General features: G+C 52.0%; 2 protein-coding genes across 3 annotated transcripts; one reads left to right on the top strand and one right to left on the bottom strand.

Annotated features, from left to right (window-relative positions):
- Positions 1 to 668: 668 nt before the first annotated feature.
- Positions 669 to 13,126, bottom strand: ccdc22 (CCC complex scaffolding subunit CCDC22). The gene is made up of 16 exons (XM_088623698.1): positions 12,802 to 13,126; positions 10,877 to 11,054; positions 9,305 to 9,437; positions 8,928 to 9,034; positions 8,684 to 8,765; positions 7,842 to 8,011; positions 7,090 to 7,302; positions 6,159 to 6,350; positions 5,319 to 5,438; positions 5,012 to 5,128; positions 4,757 to 4,858; positions 4,099 to 4,206; positions 3,641 to 3,736; positions 3,204 to 3,263; positions 2,663 to 2,737; positions 669 to 1,802 (listed from the first exon to the last, which is right to left on the bottom strand). The coding sequence occupies exons 1-16, from the start codon at positions 12,849 to 12,851 to the stop codon at positions 1,689 to 1,691; spliced, it is 1,917 nt and encodes a 638-aa protein (XP_088479824.1). The 5' UTR covers positions 12,852 to 13,126; the 3' UTR covers positions 669 to 1,688.
- Positions 13,127 to 13,152: 26 nt separating this feature from the next.
- On the top strand, positions 13,153 to 20,856 carry LOC148674003 (apoptosis-associated speck-like protein containing a CARD). 2 transcript variants are annotated; one of them, XM_088623699.1, is made up of 5 exons: positions 13,153 to 14,870; positions 15,502 to 16,030; positions 17,513 to 17,539; positions 18,049 to 18,098; positions 19,523 to 20,856. In XM_088623699.1, exons 2-5 carry the CDS (start codon positions 15,754 to 15,756, stop codon positions 19,553 to 19,555), a joined length of 387 nt encoding a protein of 128 aa, XP_088479825.1. In that variant the 5' UTR covers positions 13,153 to 14,870; positions 15,502 to 15,753; the 3' UTR covers positions 19,556 to 20,856. The 2 variants fall into 2 exon arrangements, with proteins under 2 accessions (XP_088479825.1, XP_088479826.1); XM_088623700.1 differs by lacking the exon at positions 13,153 to 14,870 and having other exon boundaries at positions 14,906 to 16,030.
- Positions 20,857 to 22,666: the final 1,810 nt, after the last annotated feature.

The following is a 22,666-nucleotide window of genomic DNA, read 5'->3' as shown; positions in this document are numbered from 1 at the left end:
AGCGCCGCTGCTTCCTACAGAACAGACCAATCCCGCCATCGCTCCTCAAAGCCAGCGCTGTTTAGTATTGGTAGTTGTGGAACAGACATGCTAAAGAAGAGTTAGTATTGGCTCTGTATAAAGTACCCCTTCGGACACCTCTGTTGCAGCTTTAAATTAAAAAAAGAACTCTACAATGGATAATTACATCTGACAACGAGCCACACAGGACAAGAAGAACTGCGGGCCCGTACAACCAGCCTGTCTTCTGTTCGACGTCCACTCCGTTTGGAACGGCCAATTACGAGCTTCGGAGAGGAGTGTGAGGAAGGGGGTGGTCGCTCCTCCAACTCGCCCCCTTCCTCTCACGCCACGTCACAGGCAGCTCAGCCCGACCCCAGCCCGGGAGCCACAGGGGGCGCTGTTCCAGAGCTTAGAGAGCCCTGGCTGGCTCTCTCGGTGGCACACAGCCAGCAGAGCGCCACTGCTTGGGGACGCCCAGTCACAGTGGGCTGGTGCCATGAGCCAGCCTCGAACCCGGGTTCACAGCACTCAACTTGTGCTGGCAAGTGCCTTTCCCTCATCTGATTCATGACGTGAGGAAATCTTTTGCTCATCTTAACAACGGTAGAAGTTATTTCTTCAATCTCTCAGTCAACATTTTCAGTTCAGTTACAGACAGACACTGCTTCAGATCAAGGGGCTTTAACGAGAATTATTTTTGTAGTGCATGTATCGGTTACAGCTGGCAGAAACTCTCGGACGTCGTCTTTAAATTCATAATTCTACACCAGCATCTGGATTCTGACAGAATGATCGGTATGGTCAACTATACGTACAGACTTCCAAAATTATGGTTCACATTCCAAGATTTTGAAATTGAGGCTAACCCACAAGAATTTAAACATACAAACAGTAATAAATCCAACACTTTCAAGTTTTACATTCAAAACCGCAAAACTTATTCTGGCGAGATAAAAGGCTTTTAAAATGATCTGACGTTTGCAAATTGTACTTGTGAAGGGCTTGATTAGTAAAATGCCCCAAATCCCTGTTCTACACATCAGGTTATTTAGTCTGGAAGATTTGAAAGACATAACGAAGACAGATCCTAGAGCTCACTAGAGCCCCAGAGAGACCCTGAAAAGCAGCCCAGATAGAAGGAGTCTCCTCTCAGTTGTAAGCACATCATACAGGACCTGTCCTCAGTCTGCTCTAATACACTGCGGCTTAGCATCCCTACAGAGGCAGACTGTGAGAGTCCTTCATCGCTGTGTTCCTTGACGATTACTTGTCTTTCTCAACAAAACATGCATTTGTTCACCAGCAGGTTTTCAGTGCTTCAAAAGCTGATATCAAGGTTTCTTATTTTCATTAGACCTGGGTTTTTTTCCCCAATTGTTCATTTTTTTGCTTTTTATTAAAAAATAAAAAAAAGTTTGCTATCCAGAACAGACCCAACCTAGGTGCTCAGATGGGCCAAGCCGTGACTTGACACCAAGACTCCACAGAGGAGTGGCAGGGAGGTGAGCCAATCAGAAGATGGCGTTCTGCCTCGCCCCCCTCCCTCATTGGTGCCGAGGAGAGGGAGGGGAGGGGGCTGGGAAGGCAGGTGCCCAAGGCTGGGCAGTTCCCTTTGTTCTGCAGCTCAGGCTGGCACCCTGGTGGGAGGAGGCTGGGGGGGGGGGGGAGGGGAGGCAGGCAGGCCGTCAGGCTTCGCGGATCTTGGCGGCCAGGGCCGAGTTCTCCTGCCGGATGGCCTTGTAGTCCTCCAGGATCTTCTCCAGGTTGCTCACGGTCTTCTTCCCGTTCTCCGTCTCGATCTGAGGACGGCAGTGGATTAGCGGGACTGACACACCCTTAACCGAGGAGTCTGCATCTGAAAGCGCATGGCTGTGCAGCAGTCTGCCATGGGGTACACAGGCACAAGACGCACACGGGCTGGCCTGAATCACGTCCCCACGAGCTCTGCTCTCTTAAAGGCTGGAAGGGTTCAGTTAGTTCCCCGAGTCCCAATACGACCTTGCCTTCAGTCCAGGAGTAAAGGCAATTTGCAGACTTACAGGAAGTCCCTCCTCTCCTGAGCGTGGCCTGCTTGTTCCAGACCCCCTCAGTGATTCATGCATGGAAAATCCTGACAAATGCTGACCGCTCAACCCCTGAGACTAATTTAGACTTAACACGCAAGGAGCCCGAGTTACAAGTGGAATTTTACAGCATGTGTATTCAGGACTCTGAATATATAAATTATTTAGAAAACGCCTAGAATCGCCGACTGGACTGTGGCTCGGTAGGACTGCAAAGTCATGTCAAAGACATCAGACTGCAGAATTACAGTGAACGATGGCCAGAGCTCATATCTCAAAGGGCCAGATGGCAACTGTGTGCCTTTAAGAAAACTGAGTCTCTGCCACATTCAAGGCATGTGCTCTGCAAAATCTTCCTTCAAAACCATTCCTCCAATACATGAACAAGCCTTACTTTTTTAAACCAAAAAAGGAAAGGCATAAAAGGACTCTGGTATTTTACAATGCCAACAGATATGTGACCCCTAGCCCTACAGAAAACACAAATGGATCACTGTTCATGAGCCCCTGAACATTACCTGCAACAAGAGCTCCTATTCTTAAAAGGACCAGAAATCACCTCCAACGAGGAGAAACAGTTCGGGCTGAGAGCGTACCTGCTCCTCCAGGTCTCTGATCTCTCGCATGATGGTCCCTGTGTCTTCAATGGTCTGGATGAGCTGGGTGCAGTTCTGGAAAAGGAAACACTGTTCTCACAGGCTGCTCTGCTACCCATAAGAGGAAGCTAGGACCCAGGGGCCCTCGCACCTGCAGGCATTCAGTCCCACCAAACTCATTCCCCGATTGAACGAACGAGTTCCTGGATCGGCACCGTTATCAAAAGTTGGGAGTTGTTCAGCTTCTTAAGCATCGCAACAGCCGAACAGCAGCCTCCAGCATGATTAGGAACTGCAGACAATTAAAGAGTTTGGATTAATCCCATCATTAGGCTCGTTCGGGATTCAGTCATGGAGCCAAGGGCCCAGCTGGGGCTACAGTTAAGAATGATGCAAGTTTTCTCTGTGTAACAAGTATTCTACTGGCAAGAGCTGAGACAGAACTTAAAAATCAGTGACCTCAAGTGTCTCCACACAGAGCTCGGCAGCGGAGACAGGAGATCTGTCCAGGATATAGCAATAAAACCGAAGGCTCACATACCTCATGCAAGGCTGCCAGGTACTTATAGGCTTTGCGAACAGACTCGTCTTTCTTGGCATCCTGCAAGAGAGCACCAGACTCAGCCCAAGTGTCACACAGCTCAACAGAAACAAATCTGAATACAAGCTAAACCCTTATGTCACTGAATAAGAGTAAAGGGCAAACTGAGCTCTGTGATGTCAGACTGCGATATTGGACAGCAAAGCTACTTCATTCAGGTAAAAGGTCCTCATTTAGAAAACTGATGTTCAAAGCAGAGTCTATGCTTCATGCACAGGAGGAGGAGCAAAATCAGTTTTCCTTTCCTTCAAAAGGTTTCAAAGTTGAGTTCTCTCTCACTCTCGTATTACACATCACTTGGAGTCCAGCTCCTGATGAAAGCTCTCCGTTTCTGATGAACGTTCCCCCCCCCGCATCAGACCTCCAGCAGTACTCACCTTGAAGACCAGCTCGTCGGTCACTGCGAAAGTGCGATCCAGCTTCCCGGTCAGACTGTTGATCTCCTTCTGTAGATCCTTGGTGTCTGACAAGATCTGAGGAAGGATGAACGCACCAGGTCAGCCAGCGGAACAGACGCCCAGCCCACAGAGCCTGCGGTGTGCTCAGTACTTCATTTCACCTCCCTGGTAGATCACTGCAGGAGAGCCAGCCAGTTCAACCACTGGGCTGTCCTGTCAGCTGTGGAGGATGATACTCTCTGCTCCATTCACACTCATGTTCGCAGTGATAAAGGCCAGGTGTGAGAGCCAGGTGACAGGTCAAAAGAGCTGATCACGAGGTCTGCTTTGACCAGATTAACCCTTGATGTCTAGCCTTGGTGGGGGCGAGTTACACTATACAGCCTGTTTTTTGAGTCTCCTTCAGGCTCCAGGAGCAGGGAGCTGGCCCGCTGTACCTTGGTGATCTCCTCCTTCTGTTTCTTGATGTTGCCCACGATCTCCAGGATGCGCTGAGTGTAGGCCGAGCGGGACACGTCTTTCGGCAGGGTCTCGAACTCTGTCATCTGGGGAGCAGGAGCGCAGAAGGACAGCGCTGGTAAACAGGAGCTCTGCTGTTTAGACGCACCATGTGGCCCCTTTTCATTTTCAAATCGGACCTTGGAAATGTGATTGTCTCAGCAGCCGATTCCTAGTTGAGCTCCTCTACTTTTAATTTGACTGGTTTCATATGTATACAATCATAAAAAAACTGTTGCAAAAGCTCACAGTTTAAGATGTAGCCCTTCGCCGAGTTAGTACTAGGAGTATTAATTCACTCGGCAGGGCAGCCTGTAGAGATCACAATGCCACACACTGTGATGCTCAGCTGGACAGCTGGGTTTGCCGGGGCAGTATCTCGCTCCGGGACAAACGGCACGGCTCCCAGCTCTCCACAGCCCCTGACCAACAGATCCCCCTGCACCACAGAGACCTTTGGAAGTGCCTTCTGACAGGAGGCAGAAGCTCTAGCCTGAGGTCTACACAGTTCCCCGTGCAGCTCCGGCCGACGGGGACGGCCCGCGAGACGCAGCCTGCCTGCCCAGCCGCGGGGCCGGCTGCTCCCCCCCTCCTCACCAGCTGCCTGTACAGCCCCTCCTTCTTCTTGGCCTCCTCGGCCGCCTGCCGGATCTTCTCGTGGAGCCCCTTGATCTCGGACAGCCTCCGGGTCGATTCCAGCTGCGGGGGGAAGACAGGGGGCAGGGGGTTAGAGTGGGGGGTACGAGGCCCACGCGCGCCTCGGCCTTACTGCTCTACACGAGAGGACTCTTGAGCTCGTCTCCTCCGCGCTCCAGATCCGCGCCGCGCTCCGGACGGGGCAGACGGACTCGCCTCTCGGCTGCTGCACAGCTCCTTGAGCCGGCGGTGCTCCTCGATCAGCGGGGCGCGGTGCTTCTCCCACTGCGACGCCAGGCTCACCACCCTCTTGGCACTGCCCTCCACCAGCACCTGCCAACCAGACAGGCACGTCTCCAGCATCAGCCACGCAGCCCAGCGCGGGGCTGGAGACTGAAGAAACCGCCCGGCACGCCCAACTCCCTGACCCACACGACGCGCGCTCTGTAGTGCAGATGACGAGGCTCCTGCTCCATCCATCGCGCCCTCTTCCCATGAGCACCCACACCGCAGCCCCGCTCACCTGCAGCTTGTCCAGGTTGTTCTCTGCGTCTGGAAGCAGGTCCATGGTCTGCTTCTTCACCCTCAGGGACTGCTCCTTCTCCGCGTTGCCCAGCTCCTTCTGCTTCAGCTCGTCCGACACCTTCCACACACACACACAGACAGACAGACAGACGCCGGTTCCGCTGTCAGGCGATGGGTAGCAGAGTGGCGCACTATTGTTTCACAGATCCCGCGACCACTCCACCGGCTTTTAAAATTCCCAGATGCCTGCTACATCTTCTCAACCTGCTGTCTTTCACGACACAGAAAGCTCACCTCGCACTCCGGACCTTAAAATGTTCTACAAGAACAGTGTTACATAAAGCACTCTGTACCAACATCCATATAAAAACAACTTTTCCTCTTTGGCCTGTAATAAGACCCAATAAGTTAACAATGATCAAACTGGAATTCAGATGGAATTCAAACTGGAAGTACAGACAATGGCAGTGGGGAGTAATGATAGAGGTTAGGCAATAGTTCACACCAAGGAGCCCTTGTTAAAGAGGGATCCCCACTCTAACACTGCAGGAGAATCGTTCTAAAACTGCTATAGCGTGCAATATGGTCCAATCAATCCTTAATTGGGCAGAATCGAAAGTTTTGTACAACTTCAGCTGCAGGGACCCTGAACACCTGCAGGGTGCTGGTGCTGGTGTTGCACCTGTGGCTGGACCGGGACCACCAGCTGGACCGGGACTGTGGACACCAGCCGGACGACAGATGGACCGGGACCGGGGACACTCACCATTAAGGCCCAGGAGTTCCTTACTCACAGCACCAAGACTAAAACCGCTTCATGAGCGCAGCTGCCCCCCACCTGACTGATGGCGACGGTGATCTTCTTCACGTCAGCGCCCACTTCCTCGATCCGCAACGACAGCTGCTCCAGCTGCCCCTGCAGCGACGTCACTTCCTCTTCCTGCTGCGCCTGCAGGTCCTGCTCGGTCCTCCTGGAGCTGGGCAGGGACTCGGCCGCCGTCGTCATCTGCTGGGCGGCCTTCTCCGGCTCCTGCAACCCACTGCCTGGTCAAACCCCAGGGGACTCCCGCCAGCAGAAGCTCCCCGACACGCAGCACAGTACTGACCGCCTCACCGGGACCCCAGAGTCTCCCCATCTCACTGCCAGCGTGGAGGGCCTGAAACTTCTCACTGAACACTGGACACTCCACTCAAAGCGCTTTACAGGTATTGGGGCCTCCCCTCCATCACCAGTAGTGTGCAGCACCCACCTGGATGATGCTCCACACACCAGCTCTCAGTGGGGAGGAGAGCAGAGTGATGAAGCCAGTTCAGAGAGGGGGGTTATTAGGAGGCCATGATTGATAAGGGCCAATGAGAAATTTGGCCAGGACACAATGGTTACACCCCTACTCTTTTTGAGAAACACCCTGGGATTTTTAATGACCACAAAGAGTCGGTTTTATGTTTCATCTGAAGGATGGCGCCTGTTTACAGTACAGTGTCCCCGTCACTATACTGGGGCATGAGGACCCACATGGACCACAGGGTGAGCGCCCCCTGCTGGCCCCACTAACGCCTCTCCTGGGAGAGCTAAGGCTGTTGCTGGAAGGTCTCCAGGTCCTGGCCAGGCTCACACTGCTGCCAGCTGGGAGCTGCAGGGTGCCTGAAAGGCTTGTACCGCCACCCACTGATAGAAGAGCAGGTTTATCTGTTTCAAACCCGTCAACAGCATGTAAACAGCGCAGCAGCAGAAGGCGAGCCCCGCGTGTGCGGTCCCGAGCGGGCACCTGCGTGAAGGCGAATTTCTCCGTGTGGGTGAAGCGGGTGCCCTTGGCCAGGACGTCCCGTCCCCCGGCGCCCCCCGCGAAGGAGCGCAGCAGGTCGGCCAGGTCCGAGCTGGAGCGCGAGGCATGCTGGGAGTCCGAGCGAGACTGGGCGGCGTGCCTTAGCTGGTCCTGGATCCTCTTCCGAAAGCGCTGTCGTTTCCGAGCCTTGTACTCCTGGAAAGAGACAGGAAGGGCAGGTCTGTGGCCCGTCTGGGCTGCTTTGGTCTCCTTGCACAATGGGCCACTGGGTCCAGACCCTTCCTTAACCGCTGGAAAGCAGCCAAGATCTGTCAACTGTCATCTGTCAATCTGTCAACATGTCGAAAACAGAGCGGAACTGCTGAGAAGACAGGAAGAAAAGCTTAAGTTTTTATACTTCACTAAAATAGTCTGGAAATCAGAGACAATATGGAATCATTACCAAAATGCAAGTGTATGACAACACACACTGCTGAGCAGAAGTCCTGGACATCATCTTCAACAGTTTACTCAGAGCCTCCATTGGCGTTTTTTACTATTATCACAGCTTTGACTAATGTTAGCGAGGCGACAGTGATCCGAGCCTTGGTCACAAGCCACGACCAGCTGTGCGCGAGCAGACTTGAAGTGCTGTAGAGGGTGAAGCCTCACGCTGCCCAGTCAGCTCCAAGGGACTCGCTGTCGGCTCTACCCGCTCTTGCAAACCTCCGTAATGGTGCGGGCGTCTGGGGTACCTCGGGGGTGAGCCGGGACACCAGGCCCTGGCTGTTCCACTCGCCCTCCCACTCCAGCGCGGCGCTGAGCTCGGCTGCGTGCCACTCCAGCAGGGAGGCGGGGACGGATGGCTGCTGGGACATCTGGGCAGTCACGGGGGGCAGGTGCTCCTGGCAGTACTCCTTCAGCTCTGAGGGCACCGACGGGAGAACGACAGCACTGAGCTTCCCCGGCTCCAGGGACCGGGGGGACCACAGCGCTCGAACGCAACCCTGCCCAGCGTTCATGCAGAAATGTGGACAGCAGCTCCCTTTAACGAGCTCGTTGCTCCCAATCCCCCCTCCTTAATGGGAATCACAAGGGCGGATGATTGAAAAATCAAGTGGAAATGAACAGAAACTTCTGAAATGAACTTTTTATCTTTTCCGTGGATATAGGCATCCAAAATCATTTTCAAAATACCAGAGCTCAGAATTTGCAGAGTAAACTGACCCACCCCCCCACCCCCCCGTGAAGAGAATGATGAGCTCATCTCCAGCAGATGAGACAGGCTGGTATTCTGCCCAACTCGGAACACAAGTGGAAACACTCGCTGCAGCCTTTCCTGGCCTCGGAGGGCTCTTCAGTGAGTCTGCAGGTTTTCCTGGTCTGTTTAAGGCAGCAGCCCCTGAAGGGCTGGGAGGAGCTGTTCAAACGCTCCAGTTAAGCCAGTAAGCAGCTGGTGCAGCTCTGGAATAAAGCAGACTCACCGATCCCCCCCGTGACAACGCCTGCACAGCCCCTACACCTCCCCCTCAGACACCAGGAGCCACAGAGACACGCAGGACTGTCTGCTGTTTCCATAGAACATTCGCCAAGTTACCTTTCGGGGTTGTCCTGCTGACTTTTGAGCTCTGAGGTAAACTTAACGGCCGCGCGTGGAAACCGTGCGAGGAGCCGGGAGTCTGGAACGAACAGCAGCAAGAGGTCAGAGTTCACAGCCTGCGCCGCAGCGCGAGGGTCACACTGCAGGCGAGCCAAGACACACAGATACTCTCCGGCTGGCTGCCTCTCCAGCGCCAACGCCCCGCAAGAACAGAGAGGAAGCGGCCGCGCTGCGGCAGTACCTGGCTCTGGCACAGGAAGGGCACCCGGCAGGAGGGTGGCACCCAGGGCACAGACAGCTGGGCTTTGATCTTGGCGCCGATCGCTCTCTGCAGGAGGGCGGACTTGCCTGGCAAAACCAAGCGACAAGAGCAGACGCAGGGATTACCGACTTTCCCCCCTGTCCAGCTTAAAACCACCCCCACGACCAGAGCCACTCCTCCCGGCCAGGGCTCCCAGCACAGCAGGGCAGGAAGCCCACCCCACACACACCCGTTTCCCGGGAATCCCTCTTGCACAACTGGGCGACGATCCGGCCCGCTGGGACCGACGGGCCTCACTGCAGGGGGCAGGAGCTCCGAGCCGGCCCCCCAGTTACTGCCTCGTGTGGGAGGGGTACCTGCGGGCTGGTCCGACGACTCGGCACTCTCCCGCCGCAGCCTCTCCACCAGGAACATGAGCAGGGAGCGGATCTCGGGCTCGTTGCTGTACAGGAAGGTCTGGTAGCCGATCTCTCCCTTGTAGCCCAGGTCCTGGAAGAGGAACGCGGCCCAGGTCAGAGGCACGGGGGCGAGGCTCTGACTCACAGCGGGATGACTCGTGTCGACAGCGGAGACGAAAGATCTGACTTCCAAAGGAAGGGCAGAAAACCTCCGGCCTTCATCTCTCCCCTGGCTGAACCGGCCTCGTTACTCAATTAGACTCGTTCAGCAGGCCTTCATTTCCAAAGCGCTTGAAACATGAACCTAAGAGGCTGTGTACTGGATAAGATGGACCAGCACTGTTTAATCTCCCTCACATACTCTAGGTCACTGTGCTATACACATTTCTAACTACGAACGATTTAAAAAAAGTTTAGAAACCCCAAAAGATTTTTGAAAAGTGCCCAGATGGCTCAGCAGAGCACAAACAAATCAAGAGAAGGCAGCTGGAACCAGACTCCCGTTTCACACGCTGGGAGCAGCACCACTGTGCTGGGATCTGTCTGCCTGACACCTGTGTGTCTGTTCGACTCGTCACTCCAGCCAGGGGGACCACATGACTCGGGCCTCACTGGGACAGGATGTTAAAACTGCTGCTTCACAGGAGAGATGCTCATTTGTAAATGCAGAGCTAGGCTTTTGCTGAGATGCAAACTGCTGATTAACACCTGTGCTATTCCGATCAACGTTCCCCATTCCTGAGGGAACGAGGGGCGCAGAGAGAGACACGGGGTGACTGAACAAGGGGCGCAGAGAGAGAGGGGCGCAGAGAGAGACACGGGGTGTCTGAACAAGGGGCGCAGAGAGAGACACGGGGGTGACTGAACGAGGGGCGCAGAGAGAGACACGGGGGTGACTGAACGAGGGGCGCAGAGAGAGAGGGGCGCAGAGAGAGACACGGGGGTGTCTGAACGAGGGGCGCAGAGAGAGACACGGGGGTGACTGAACGAGGGGCGCAGAGAGAGACACGGGGGTGACTGAACGAGGGGCGCAGAGAGAGAGGGGCGCAGAGAGAGACACGGGGGTGTCTGAACGAGGGGCGCAGAGAGAGACACGGGGGTGACTGAATGAGGGGTGCAGAGAGAGACACAGGGGTGACTGAACGAGGGGTGCAGAGAGAGACACAGGGGTGACTGAACGAGGGGCGCAGAGAGAGACACGGGGATGACTGAACGAGGGGCGCAGAGAGAGACACGGGGTGTCTGAACGAGGGGCGCAGAGAGAGACACAGGGGTGACTGAACGAGGGGCGCAGAGAGAGACACAGGGGTGACTGAACGAGGGGCGCAGAGAGAGACACGGGGTGTCTGAACGAGGGGCGCAGAGAGAGACACGGGGGTGACTGAACGAGGGGCGCAGAGAGAGACACGGGGGTGACTGAACGAGGGGCGCAGAGAGAGACACGGGGGTGACTGAACGAGGGGCGCAGCGAGGCGAGAGTGGGGTGCGGTGGATGAGAAGGACTCGGCAGCGGTCAGCCCGGTCGCTCACCTGGCAGGCCTGGGCCAGGCTCATGCCCAGCCGGAAGCGGGCGGACATCCCGGGGGGCAGGACGTGGCTGAGCCCGCTGCCCAGGGAGGGCTCGATGACCCGCAGACAGCGCACCACCGCCTCCACGATCAGCTCGCTGGAGAACTGCTTCACGCTCAGCACATCCTCGCCGACCTCCCTGCAGCACAGACAGACACACAGAGACACAAGACACAAGACACAAGACACACAAGACACAAGACACACAAGACACACAAGACACGGGTCAGGCGCGGGACACAGCCCCTGCCAGCATGGACAGCCAGGGGGCAGTCCTCTCATTGTTTGTTTGTACATTGTCTTGATGCACTGTTTGCACTTTGTCTTGTTTTTTACACTTGTTTTACAATCGAGAGACTTTCTGTAAGTAAGAATTCCATTGTACCAGTACCGGTTACATATGGCAATAAAGTTCAAGTTCAAGCTCCTGGTCAGCAGCACAAGCAATGAGCCCAGAGCAAAGGAACAACTGTCTTCGGCGGCTTCTACCGAGCATAACAAGGAACCAAGCACAGGGAAGATGTTCCAAACCTCTGAAAACTGGGATTGAACAGTTACCGTAACACTGGGGCTCACCAGGAGCAGCGTTAGAGATTCTCAACCAGGAGCACAAACCCACTGATCACGGGCTGGATTTTGTTTTCAAGCAGAAGCACAGCATTTCCTCAGAAACACACATTCATCATGGCCGACGTTACTATTAAAGAACTGCTAAGAGCATTACTAGACATGCCCGCTGCAGAAAGGGAGCGTTTGATTACGAAACAAAGCTTCCTAAAAACACAGAATACTACAAATTTGAGTTACCCTCCACAAACCCGGCTCAAGGCGGGAGCACTCCGTGACTGGGACACCGATTCAGAGATGCCAATTGACCTACAGAGAAATACAGTGCCCTTGGGCTGTGGGAGGAAACCAGACAGACTCCCCCCAGACAGAGCCACATTCGAGCCCAGGAGCTGTGAAGCAACTGTACAACCAGGGCGACAGCGCAACCCGGAAGCCAAACACACAGACGTTATGATATTTGAGGAACATCCCCCCCGCGTGTACTTTCCTGACACGGACACAAGTGTGCAAACCGGAGACACGCGCATCTACACGCAGCGCAGCACGCGCGCCGACCAGGGGAAGCGGCTGGCTCATTCGGCGCGGGTGGGGCGGAGCCCGCGTGTCCAGACCACGGGACAGCCCTGAATGTCTGCAGGAATCTGCACCTTGTCGCCGAGACACACCCCCCTCCGCTGAGCCCGGGGCGCCGGCCGGGCGCCACGCAGTGTACAGGGCGAGGGGGGGGGGCATTGGACAGACTTCCACAGGGGCAGCATTGACGCGTACGTCCAACTAAGCCAAGGGGACAAGCGTCTCGCCACGGCATCCTGCCATTAGCTTCGCTGTGAAACTGGGGACACGCGCCCAGTAACGCTGCCGAGCGCGGCTGCACGCAGAATGGGGGCTCACCGCGTCCGCGCGACGCCGGGGGGTGGGGGGTCCCCCCGCGCGACCCGGGCTCAGGGGACCGCTCGCGGCCGCCCTCCCGTCACACCAATTAAACTGAGATTAAATTAAATCAAGTCAGGACCCCGACCCGCAGAGGCATTACAAATAAACAAACATGCAAACGGGCGACTTTGTCCGGCGCCGCCAACATTAAAAACTGCATCGCGAAACACTGGACTGGGATGCCGACTTATTCTGGGTTTTCTCTTTGCATTCGTGAAGAATAAAGACTCAAGCGTACATCTATACTTACACTTGCAACGGGAGCTTCTCGGGCTGCCCGTTAGAGTTCAATCGCCCTGTTCCCCCCGCGGTCTCCCCACGCAAGTAACCCCCTGACTATCTCGCAAGCCACACGGGTCGCCGAGCGCGCAAGCGTTACTTACGTTCCCACTTGTCTCAGGGAATGAATTAAAATTTTATCAACTTCCTCCATTGTACCCTTGTGTGTGCGGCGTGTCTTTCCTCGCCTGGAGACCGAGTGTCTTTCGCTACAGAAGACTGCAATACGCGAATTTTACATCCAGGACCCGCGGCGTCCTCTCTCGAGTTTATTGTCCGGTCGATGACTTTCTATCCCCGCCACCGTTACAGAGTGTCACGCATCGTGTTCCTCTAACTTCTGTTGCCGTTTTATCAACGAGAAGAAAACCAGAACGCAACCAACAACTGACACATTTGGACACTTTTCTCCTCCTGCAGCTTCAGAGAGGCAGGAAATCATGTGCAAGGAACTGCCCCTCGCGATGCCTGCTGGGGGTTGGTGTTCTTGTTCGGCTCTCTGGTGTGTAAAATCAAGGGGAGGTGAGATCCCTGGAAAAACTGCAATTCCCGACATGCACCAATCACAGCGGACGCCCGATACGAAAAAAAATCATGGTTTGGTGATGGGCAAGCTGGGAGATGTAGTTTATTTTTTACACCCAATAAGGAAGCAAAAGAACTTCACATTCGTAGGAAAAGTGTATTTTTAAATAATTTTGCAAACGAAGGAGAACCAAATATGAATAAATAAGAACTCTTCATGCATAACCTTAGCAATCCGGACATGTGTCATGTTTACGATTTAGGCGATAGCACAGAGTGACAGACTTGGGAACCGATAAGTATAGTGAGCATTGATTTATGATAAATGTTAATATAAAGCAAATGTATTACAGTAGCCATGACGACTTATGAGAGAATATGGTATAACAACTGAATAATGAATAAGCATAATCCTGATGAATGCGTGCAGACGACAGAGCTTGGACGTGTTCATGATAAAGTAATGGGCTTTTCGAAAAGCTCTTTAAAACGCTTCATTTACGCAGCCTTGTTGACTTTATGCTCTCCAACAAGTGACGATACTTCCCATTATATACCATTTGTATGTGGAGTGTTTGATACATATTATCAGTCTCTCATGACTGTTTCTCAGACGGAAATCAAACCACCAGAAACCGAGCAGCGCAGCTCCTTTGTGCAACATCCTGGTGAGAGCACACCCTGCGGTATTCTCGAAACCTTGTTGGGCTGAGTCCAGACAATTATAGATTGGAATGATAAAAACGGTTTGATATAGGTTCTTAATAATAGTAACCGTAATAATAATAATATGCTGTACTTAGTGAACAAATACAACCAAATGAAACAGAAAAAATAAAAAGGGGCAAATGCCAGCAGCCATATCACCCTGCAGCTCACAACTGGCAGCCCACTGGAGCTGCTGGAAGAGGTGTTAGTGGGGCCAGCAGGGGGCGCTCACCCGCAGTCTGTGTGGGTCCTTACACCCCAGTATAGTGACGGGGACACTGTACTGTAAACAGGCGCCATCATTTGGATGAGATTTAAAACCGAGGTCCCGACTCTCTGTGGTCATTAAAAATCCCAGGGCGTTTCTCGAAAAGAGTAGGGGTGTAATCCCGGTGCCCTGGCCAAATTTCTTCCTGGCCTTTACCAGTCATGGCCTCCTAATAACCCCCCTCTCTGAACTGGCTTCATCACTCTGCTCTCCTCCCCACTGAGAGCTGGTGTGTGGGGAGCAGACTGGCGTATCATCCAGGTGGGGCTGCACACTGGTCGTGGTGGAGGGGATCCCCATGACCTGTAAAGTGCTGTCAGTGGAGTGTCCAGAAAGGCGCTATATAAGTGTCAGGATTGACTTTGGGTCACACTGCAGCGGAATCTGTCCGCCAGGTGAAAAGCCTCTTGGATGACTGTGGCGATCTGTGCAGGGTTATTTCTGGTCAGGTGAGCTGTTCCTGGCAGCAGTGTCGGTCTTCTCTGTAATGACGAGCTGACAGACGTCACGAGTGGTCTGGTGTTGGCAGGAAACTGCGCAGCTTGTAGAGACCCCGGTACTTTCCAGCGGAGCAGGACGCGCCCGGGGTGGAGACAGACTCCCCGAGACCTCGCACAGCCCTCTCCTCTTCACCTTCATCGCCTTTTCCTCGACGCTGTCGGCCCTGTTCAGGTAGGGTTACTTAACTCTCTTTTGACGTCTCTCTGAGGAATACAACACAGCTCCTCTCGGTTTTCATCTGCGTATAGACGCAGGGGGCAGTGCGGTGGTGCAGTGGGGCTGTCTGTGTGGAGTTTGCATGTTCTCCCCATGGTTGTGTGGGTTTCCTCTGGGTGCTCCAGTTTCCTCCCACGGTCCAGAGACATGCTGGCGCGTTAACTGACTTCTGGGAAAAGTGGCCCTGGTGTGAGTCAGTGTGTGTCTGTGTCTGTGTCTGCCCTGTGCTGGACTGGTGTGCCTGTTGCTTGCTGGGGTTTGGAAGACCAAATTTGGAAGATGTGGTTAGATGGTGGGTGGAAGGAAAGAAAGCTCGGTTTTACATAAAGCAGATTACATCGGCAGAACTACTTGAACAGAACTGTGAGGGTGCAATTTCGGAGATTCCAGTAGAGTAACTGTGTGTCAGTGGGTGAAAATAGAAAAGCAGACAATTTTAGGGAATAAGAACAATTAGTACACCGACTGAGTGGAGTAAAAACAGTCTTATTACAAAAACCCATAATTGAGCTGCGCCTGTTTCCAGCGCTGTTTCATTTGACATTTTCTAACATGTAACTAAATTCACAGCTTTTCCTCTGGACAGAGACTTCGATCAACACCTTTCAGGGCTGCATCTTTACACCTTCTCCACCCAGTTCTGTCCTGCCTGCTCCATTGGGATCATTCCCAGTTCTGTCCTGCCTGCTCCGCTGGGATCATTCCCAGTTCTGTCCTGCCTGCTCCATTGGGATCATTCCCAGTTCTGTCCTGCCTGCTCCGCTGGGATCATTCCCAGCTCTGTCCTCCCTGCTCCCTGGCCTGCCAGGATCCCCTGCCATTGCCGAGCGGAGCAGCCATGGACAGGAGCACCTATTCCTGCCTGACCGCCGTGCTGGAGAACCTGGAGAGCTGCGACCTCAAGAAGTTCAAGGAGATCCTGGCCCACCAGGAGATCAAGGAGCCATACAGCCGCATCCCCAAGGGCAAGCTGCAGAGCGCCGACCACTGCGACCTGGTCAATCACCTGCTTGACCACTACCCAGAGCCCTACGCGGTGGAGCTGACCTTGCGCGTGCTGGAGGCCATCCCCAAGAAGCGCCTGGTCTGCATGCTGAAGAGCTCCGTCTACCCAGGTAGGAGCGGTGAGGCGGGGCGCGGCGGGGCGATAACACGAAAGCCAGCCGCTTCTACACCGACACCTCGACCACGACAACAACCACAGCGGTTGGGCCAGCGGGGGCTACGGAGGTAGTCAGCCTCTCTAGAGGAGAGGGGCACTGCCTTCTCCAACACGACTGCGGGAATGTTACTGACACCCTGTCAGGACCTCGGTTTGATGACTCACCCAGAAGGCGCTATACAGCACACAGTCTCCTGTCACTGCTCTTGGGCTGCTGGTTATTGGTTTAGAATTTCTGTTCCAGGCGGAGGACAGAGTGCCTCTTATTCTGAAAACCCCGCCGCGCCCCGCCTCACCGCTCCTACCTGGGTAGACGGAGCTCTTCAGCATGCAGACCAGGCGCTTCTCATTGGCGAAGCGGTGGCTCTGTGGCTGAGGATCTGCGCCTGTGGCTGGAAGGTTGCCGGTTCAAATCCCGCAGTTGGCAGAGGAATCCAACTCCGTTGGGCCACTGAGCAAGGCCCTTAACCCCAACTGCTCCAGGGGCGCCGTACCCTGCGCTCTGACCCCCAGGCTCTCTTCCTATCTGTGCGTCTGTGTGTCTCATGGAGTGCAAGCTGGGGTATGCGAAAAGACGAATTCCTAATGCAAGAAATTGTATAGGGCTAATAAAGAAACATTATTATTACTGGTGTTCCAGCATCACTGCAGCAAGATGGGTGTCTCCCATCTCAGTGCAGGCCAGGCCCAGCCTTGTCAAACCTTTAGGATCGATGTAGGGAGGCTGGAGGGAAGAAGAGTTGCTGGCAAAGCAGTCGATACCCACATGGGTCCAGATGGAGAACCTGGAAGCTGTCCTCTGCCAGCATTCCAGTAAACCCACTTCTTAAGACTCTCCCTCCTCTCAGTTCTCCACAACAGCAGCTGTGATTCTGCAGACCAGGACTGTGCATTACCTTTGATAAAGTCAGACACACAACGTTAACCCAGGGGGTGTCCTGTAAGAGCTGTGCACGGGCTCACACTCAACATCCCTTCCATCCAGACTTGTGAAGCTCTCTTCCGCTGTCGAGACTGTCCAGTGTTCGGTCAAGACTGGTACACAGCTGTCCTCAATTACAACTGACTGAACATGACTGAACACAGCGTGTGTGTATCAAAGGTGCAAGAGCACAGCCATAGACGAAACACCTTTACCTTCAGAGAAACTGACACAGCTGAGATGCAAGAGAGATGATGTGACTGATGGAATGGGCACCAGATATCGACAAGTTTATATCAGTTATCCAGGGAGTGATTGCTTTATTATTTGAAATCAATATACCAGTCTAGTCCAACCACTTTAAAATATATGGTAACAAGCCCTTAACAGCCTTGAAAGAGCCTGTATCTTGTAAAACCTGAAATGTCTCAGTACAGCTCTGGTCTCATGTTTATGTATACCGATGCATAAGGGAGACTTTGTATTAACAAATGTCTTTTCTCTTGTTTTCAGAATACAGTTTGAACTCTTATAAACGAGGTGAGTTTGACTTCCCTTTCCTTTCCCAAGATGCAGCTGATTGCTGGTCTAGCAGATTGAGCAGTGCATGCAGGAGTCACAGAGCAGTGCTCTTCAGACCTGGAGGTCCTGGGGGTCCTGCACCGCAGGTCTTACGGGTCACCCCTAAACCAGCACTGTGTGAATCTGGTTCGATTGAGTCAGGAATGAGATGGGCAGGGGGTCTGGTCTGTCATGCCAAATGGACTTGAAACTGCTGAATCGGACAAAACGCCTGCTTACTGTAAGTGAGTGCTTCGACAAAATAGACCCAGGACTTGACAAATGGATGATTTGGGGGTGAGCCACGAATCCCGCTGGATGGGAGATCTCCGAGGTCCAGGGTTGGTCACCGGAGTAATACGGGGACACATCCTCTAGAGCTGGAACAAGTCAACCAGTGGCTTCAAGGGAAAACGCAGGTAGAATGATTTACTTTTTAATGCCTCCAAAACAGACAACACTAATGACTATCTCTGGTGTCTTTACAGCTCACTTTAACAGTGAATATGTGACCTGGGCCTTTCGTACTGTGCTGTTGGTAAGTAAGAAGGCACCCTGGTGCTCTTCAGTAGAAATATCTGTTAGTTTCAGAGTTAGGTTTGAGGTTTCTGAGGTTAGGGTTAGAGTTACCGTCCCGGTTTAGAATAGGGGTTGCATTTCAGACAGGAACCCCTTGAATGACTTTCACCCACTGAAAATCAAGTTCAACAGGGGCCGAGCTGAGGTTTGTTCAGCTGCAGGAGCTCTGATCGACATCACACAGAGAGCAGCTCGCAGACAGGCCCTGATCTTGGGGACCCAGGGCGCTGTCCTCAAGTCTGACACATCCTCAGAATGTTTTAAAAACATCACCTAAGCAGTTGTAGTTGTAGCAGCTGTGTGATGTTCCCAGTTGTGTGACATTCCCTGGAGATATAGCCATGATGATGATGCTGTTAATACGCTACAGCTCATCCGGACAGAATGGACACTGTCCAGTGTTGCTCAAGAGGTGACCAGGCCTGGTCCTGGTGACCCACGACCCAGGAGGTCATGGAGGTCACCCTCAAATATTTTAAAATTAATTTTCAGCTCTGAAAGCTCTTAAAAGGTTGAAGGGGATTGGTCATTGGGATCACCCCTGCACCAGTTTCCAGCTTGCAGAGGTTGTCTTGTTCATGCAGGCGTGTTGCCTGAAATGGAACCAGCTGATCTCTGTGGAAAATAAAAACACACTCGCTCTGGGAAGTCTGACTCTATCATTCCCACCCCTGTCTGCTCTTTACAGTTTTTCACCTGTGTCTGCTCTTTACAGTTCTTCACGTGTCTGCTCTTTACAGTTCTTCACATGTGTCTGCTCTTTACAGTTCTTCACGTATTTGCTCTTTACAGTTCTTCATGTGTTTGCTCTTTACAGTTCTTCACCAGTGTCTGCTCTTTACAGTTCTTCACACATGTCTGGTCTTTACAGTTCTTCACCAGTGTCTGCTCTTTACAGTTCTTCACACATGTCTGCTCTTTACAGTTCTTCACCAGTGTCTGCTCTTTACAGTTCTTTACATGTCTGCTCTTTACAGTTCTTCACCCGTGTCTGCTCTTTACAGTTCTTCACCCGTGTCTGCTCTTTACAGTTCTTCACCCATGTCTGCTCTTTACAGTTCTTCACCTGTGACGAGCTGTTTAGTCTGAATTGAGCCGTGTAAACCAAGATCCTATTTCATTGCACAAATTACCTGCTTGAGCAGTCAATAAGAAATGGGGGATTAATGTGACCCCTAGCGCCTGCTGGGGTTTGGCTCTCCAGCACCAGGGCTGTTTCAGCAGATGGAGGAGAGTTCAGATCTGCTCTTTCTCCTCAGTGGCAGGATGCTATGGTGGAGTTACTCTGGCTTTGTGTTCTTACTGTTTGGATCACAGAGCAGATCTATGAGTTGGGATGATGACACACTTTCCACAGCAGTCTTCAATCTCCTCTCCTTTCAGGTCACGAGCTGGTACCTCAGAGTTAAAAAGTAAAGCCATGAGGATCTTCAGTCAGGAGGATCGGTTGAGCATGAGACACTTCAGCGATCTTCCTCGGTTTTTATGTTTTCTCCATTGGCTATTATTTCTTTTGCTCTTCCCCAATTTTTTGAGCCACCGATGGCTGATCAACATGGCTCACTGCCACTGCTCTTCCTTTAGCCCAGGAGACACGGGACTCTGTGGACACTGACCCCCACACCACTGTGGTCACTCAATGCCACAGCCCAGGAGACAGGGGACCCTGTGGACACTGACCCCCACACCGCTATGGTCACTCAACGCCACAGCCCAGGAGACAGGGGACCCTGTGGACACTGACCTGCACACCACTGTGGTCACTCAATGCCACAGCCCAGGAGACAGGGGACCCTGTGGACACTGACCCCCACACCGCTATGGTCACTCAACGCCACAGCCCAGGAGACAGGGGACCCTGTGGACACTGACCCCCACACCACTGTGGTCACTCAACGCCACAGCCCAGGAGACAGGGCACTGTGGACACTGACCTGCACACCACTGTCATCATCATCATTTACAGTTGAGGCTCCACTGAGGGCCGGAGCTCACAGGCTCCGTGCCGGAGCTGCTGGGGCTCCTGCAGCACTGTGACCTGAGGGCACCCTGGTCAGCATTAAACCCACCATTGTGTGTCTCAGCTTAACAGTATGTTTTGAAGAATGTGTTTCTGCTTAGATGGCTTACCAAACTCTGTCATCGAGGTAGTCAGTGAGTCACTGGCCTGTCTCTAAATCATTGTGCCCATAATTGTATTGTGATTGTGGCAGGTGCAATCACTGCACCAGGTTAAATTCAACATGTGCAGTAGGACTGGTCAGTTTCTTCAGATTGCTTTGCATACAGTGCAAACACAGTAAATGCATTTGATTCCTCTCATGTTTTCAAACGTTGTATCAAAGCTGAAAAAATCACTCCACTGCACGTGTCAGTGTTCCCAATACTGTATCTCTGGGACAGAAACTTTACAGATTTCAAATTCCTTATTGGCGTCTTCAGACTCCACCACATATACAGTACCTGTTCCTCCTCTTCAGCACTGGTGTCCGGCCCGGGCAGGTGGCAGGACACAGCAGTGAACTCTGAGTAATCGTCATCTGTAGACCCTTGACCACAGTTGGTAAGTCTCCCACTGCACTGCTTCCTGTGCTGCAGGGACCTGGACTGAAGTCCAGCCCCTGTCATGCTGCGGTGCTTTACTTTCTAACATTTGTGTTTCTGTTTGGAAACAAATGTTCTGTAAATAATGGAACAGTTAAAGTGCTTTGGGCTGAGAGATGTTTTTTTCTTTATTTGGTCATTGCTGTGCATGATGCTACTTCTGACCCCTGTACAGAGTATATGTATGGACTGCTAGTGTGCAAAGACAAAGACTTTCCCATGCAAACATGTTTTGAGCAGTCTGCGTTGAAAGTCTTACACTGTTTCTGACTTCACTCCTGAGCTCTGCTTTTAACCAGTATTGCAACACCAGATAGCGTCCCTGCAAAGACAAGTTTATATGCATGTGGAAGTTTTCATGTTTTTGAAAAGATCATTTGTGGCTTGTGGAACAAAAAGAACAGTTAATAAAAGCAGCACGTTTTTTATGCAACCGCCTGGGTAGCGGCTACTACCTGCGCTCTGCAATACGCCTAATCCCCAGTAGAGGGCAGCCTTGTGGCATCTTTCGGAGCTGTAGCTCGTTCAAAAAGAACGGAATAACGGAACTTGTGCGGGTAAGCAATACAAAAAGAACATAAATCTATAAATATCCAGGGCTAAGTTACAGGGTAATGCAGTAATGTTAATGCAAAATTATTTTGCCATATAATGTAAAATATACATCTCTGGATTTATTCCAGAGCTGCAATATCAATCCTAAACCAAATGTGACCAGAAGTGTACGCAGTATTTTAAAAGATGCCTAACTAGTGTATTTTTTTAATTTGCTCTGATTTGATTGCTACACTTAACTGCATATCTCTAAATTCTTGTTTGCCTTTTTTTATTGCTTTCGCAGCGTCTAGAAGATGTACATGATGTCAACATAAACATCTCAGTCTTTTCCATGAGTAACCTTTTCTAGCTCAATATTTCCCATTTTGTAATTATAATTTGATTTTAGTGCCTCCATGCAAAATCCTATCCTTATTTACACTAAATGTCATCTCCCAGGTGTTTCAATTTAATATAAATATTGTAGCATTTACAGGTTCTTCTCAGAACAAATGACCAGTGGAGACGTGATTAACCACATCCTGTGTTAGATTTTAACCACATAAAATCTAACACAGGATAAACACGCACATGAGGAGACTGACGGAACACGTACACATTTTTAGGGTGGTAATTACTTAACAACACGCTATACTCTTATAAGACTACACAGGGCACTAGAACGACTAGGACATTATTTACACAGGTAGGGTCAGCCGCTGGTCATCGTGCTGACCCTCAGACTCTCCCCGGCTACCACTCCCAGCATGCCCAGCGGTACTACGAGCGCCTAGTGGCGCTTCCTCCTCACCACCAGACGAGGGCGTTACAATATGTTTTTAATTTGCTACTTCTGCAGTCTTTGCCAACACTCCTCCTATTTTAAAAATACCTCCTATTTTGGTATTGGCTGCAAACTAGTTTGCTAACTACACCAGACTCTATATTATTGATTTTCCAGGTTAGGAATAGCAGTGGTCCTAGTACAGATCCCTGTGGTACTCCACTAATTAAATCAAGCCATTCACTTTTTAATTCAGTCTTAATTCAGAATTGATCTTTTGTAAGGAGCTTCCTCAAAAGCGTTCTGAATCTAAATCTAAATCTAAATACACCTCATTGTGTGCAGTGTGTGTCCATCAGTACTCTGTACGGCTGAGTGCAGCTATCTAGAGTCTCATTATAACTGCCTGTCCACAATCTGTTGGTCATCTGCACAAGCTTTGCTTCCTTTTAATGTGAGGCATAGCTTTCAGGATTTAAACTGTAAAATAAGAAACAGATGAAGTCTGCACCAGCTGTTTTTGTTTTTCCGATGTAACATAAACGCAGGTGTTTCTCTGACCCTGTGCCAAGGACAAAACAGCAGCAGGCCCTTTTAAGGCA

This window comes from Lepisosteus platostomus, chromosome 3 (assembly GCF_059453375.1).
Source record: "Lepisosteus platostomus isolate fLepPlt1 chromosome 3, fLepPlt1.hap1, whole genome shotgun sequence".
Classification (NCBI taxonomy): domain Eukaryota; kingdom Metazoa; phylum Chordata; class Actinopteri; order Semionotiformes; family Lepisosteidae; genus Lepisosteus; species Lepisosteus platostomus.
Note: the sequence above shows the minus strand (reverse complement) of the source record. Positions and strands in the feature narration are given on the sequence as shown.